The 2,955-nt window shown below is 54.0% G+C and overlaps 1 protein-coding gene across 1 annotated transcript in view; it reads left to right on the top strand.

Annotated features, from left to right (window-relative positions):
* The window catches only part of SLIT3 (slit guidance ligand 3), a 627,706-nt gene that overhangs the window by 577,913 nt on the left and 46,838 nt on the right, over positions 1–2,955 (top strand). The window contains exon 27 of the mRNA XM_007447825.1: positions 795–892. Within this exon, the coding sequence (XP_007447887.1) occupies positions 795–892 (98 nt within the window). The remainder of the gene's footprint in view (positions 1–794; positions 893–2,955) is intronic.

The raw sequence follows: 2,955 nt of genomic DNA, 5'->3' as shown, positions 1-2,955 counted from the left end.
GCTCTTCCCCACCTACACACGCTCAGACATCCCCTTCAGGGGGGCCTGCTCCAAAGGAATCCCACTCCACCCAAAACTCTGTCTCACAGGAGATCTCAATCTGGCCTAACATCAGGATCACCTGCAGAACTTGAGAGTAAATGCCAACACCTGGGCCCACGTCCAGACCAATCAAAGATGACTCTCTGGGGGGCTGTCACTTTATAGGGCCAAGGTCTGTGGACCACACTTCAACCGTAGTCCACCCTACAAGTTGTGGATTACCGTTAAGCCTCAGTGAGGCTAGTAATAACATCATCTACTGGTTTTTATAGAATGCCTACTATGTGCTAGATGTGTTACGTAATATTAAGCACTTCCTTATTGAAAGGTCTAGTTTAATTCTGGTAAGAGCTCTATGAGGTAGGCTTGTAGAAGTTAAAAGGCTTATTATACAAGATCAAGGTCAGGCAACCAGGAAGAGGTGAAGCTGGAACATGAAACCAGGTCTTCCTGGCTCCAAAGCCCCAGCTCTCAGCCTACAGGGTAGGATGGCGAGAAGCAGGTGCCGTCTGGGAAGTAATGAAGCTGGGGCCCAAACTCCTGAGTTCAGCATTCGTCTCCTCCTCACTGTGGAGTGACCAAAGGCAAGGGCTCCCTCGGCCTTTCTCTGGGTCACACAGCAGGCTTGTCCCAGGGAGGGCCTCCATCTCCCTGACCTCATCCCAAAGGAAGCTGGGAACCCACAGGGGTCTCTTCGTCATGGCAGCCACAGAAAGCCTCCCTAACCACACGCTTCTCTCTCTTCTCCTCAGGGAAAAGACTGCACTATGCCCATCAACACCTGCCTCCAGAACCCCTGTCTGCATGGAGGCACCTGCCACCTGAGCGAGAGCCACAGCGATGGGTTCAGGTAACAGCTCACCCTTGGGCCCTCCCTCCTCTCAGTCTTCATGGTCAGGCTCTTGGGGCAGGCTGAGGGAGCACAGCTATGTGCCTCCCGTGTGTGCCCACACTCTGCCCAGCCCTTTATGTGAATGACTCCAAGGCTCTTCACTCCCTTTAAGGCAGCTACTACTATCCCTCTTGTATAGATAAGGAAGTCGAGGCATCAAAGGGATAAATCGTTTGTCCGCAGTTACACAGTAAGCATTGGTACAGGAATCTGAATTCAGGTAGTCCGTCTCCAGAGCCAGGAGAAGGGAAGCCACAGTTGCTGGCTAAAGTCAGAGTAGGACGGGATAATGGCTCAAAGACCTGCCAGCCTGGTAATTCCACCACTCTTTTCTGTGTTACAAAAAACAATAATAGGTGGCATTGATTACATGCTCATTATGTGCCAGGCAGTGACTCTAAGCCTCATTTAAATCCTCAAGAGGACCCTATCCGGTACAAGTAGGTACTATCCCCATTTAACAGATGAGGAAACTGAGGCACAGAATTGATTGGCTCTAGGTCCCATATCCTGACACTCATTCCTGAGTCTCCAAGCCTCACCTCTTTCCTCCCTGGCATTAAGAGCTCAGGAAGAAAAGGGGTAGAAGGCACCTAAGGTTCTTCTCACCCCTGTCCTTGGAGCGGGCCTTCTGCCACTCTGCCAAACCTCAGGCCCCTCCCTGCTTCCCACCCTCCCAGCTGTGTGCACATGTCCAGTTTCCCGGGCCCTACCCTGGCAAAGCAGACCAGTGGCAATTGGCCCGTTTGGCACCCCCAGTGAGCCAGTGGGTCAGGCGGTAAAGTGGGGGCATCTGGTGGCAAGCTGTGTGCGGAGGTCTTAGCGCTCAGGTTGCAAACAATTAATTATCAAAAGCCCTCTGACCAGGGTTGCTGCGTGTTCTGCGAAAGACATCAGGTTCTGGGCTCTGGGTTCTCCCCAGGGAACCCAGCCGCCCACGTGTCCATCTGCCAAGCCAGCCCCATCAGAATCAACTCTTAAAATGTGAAATGCAAGGCAGAGTTCGTTTTCCTGCCCGGAGCAGGCCAAACAACACACTCTCACCCATTGAGAGCCCCGGGGGCTGGGGGGAGAAACCACCCAGAAATCTCACGGTGGTGGCCACCTGGCCTCAGCCAGGAATCACGCCTCCAGGACTGAAAGCCTGGCTCTGCCCCCGCCCCCTGTGCCCCCTCACCACCACCCCCGAGTCCAGGGACCCGCCTCGGCAAGGGACAGGAGCGCCCCCCTGCAGGCGACTGTGTTGCTCCCCTCTCTGCAAGTGAGCGGAAGGACCTGTCTCCACCCTCCGTTGTTGAGGATTTCAAAGGAACTGGAAATATTTTTAGGACTTAATTTTCAAGGAAAATGGCCCAGACCCACAGGATTAGGAAAATGGGGTGGAGGGTGCAGGCAATGTGGCCCACATCCCTGGGATGGTATAGCTCGTGTGGGCTCCTCAAGCAGCAGGAAAGCACTGCCCCTCAGGGCAGCACCTGACAGGCTGGCTAAGGGAGAGCCAACTGTTCGGACGGAGGCTTTGCTCCCTTGTCCCTCCTCTATCTGTTTCCTAGAGCTGCCATAACAAAGTACTGCAGGCTGGGGGGCTTGGAACCAAAGAATGGATTCTCTCACAGCTCTGGAAGTCAGAAGCCCAGACTGAAGGTGTCAGCAGGGCCATGCTCCCTCTGAAACCGGCAAGGGAGGATTCTTCCTCGCCCCTTCCTAGCTTCTGATGGCTGCTGGCAGTTTCTGGCCTCTTCCTGGCCTCTGATGGCTGCTGGCAGTTTCTGGCCTCTTCCTGGCCTCTGATGGCTGCTGGCAGTTTCTGGCATTGCTTGGCCTGCAGCTGCATCACTCCAATGTCTACCTTCAGCTGCACATGGCCTTCTCCCTGTGTCTGTCTCCACATGGCCGTCTTCTTATAAGGACACCAGTCATATAGGATTAGGGGCCCACCCCGCTCCGGTGAATGTGGTCTTCAGTTAACTAATGACAGCTGCAGTGACTCTGTTTCCCAATTAGGTCACATTCTCAAGTAC

This window comes from Lipotes vexillifer, unplaced genomic scaffold, assembly GCF_000442215.2.
Source record: "Lipotes vexillifer unplaced genomic scaffold, Lipotes_vexillifer_v1.1 scaffold370, whole genome shotgun sequence".
Classification (NCBI taxonomy): domain Eukaryota; kingdom Metazoa; phylum Chordata; class Mammalia; order Artiodactyla; family Lipotidae; genus Lipotes; species Lipotes vexillifer.
The sequence above is the reverse complement of the archived record's forward strand: the minus strand, read 5'-3'. Positions and strand labels throughout refer to the sequence as shown.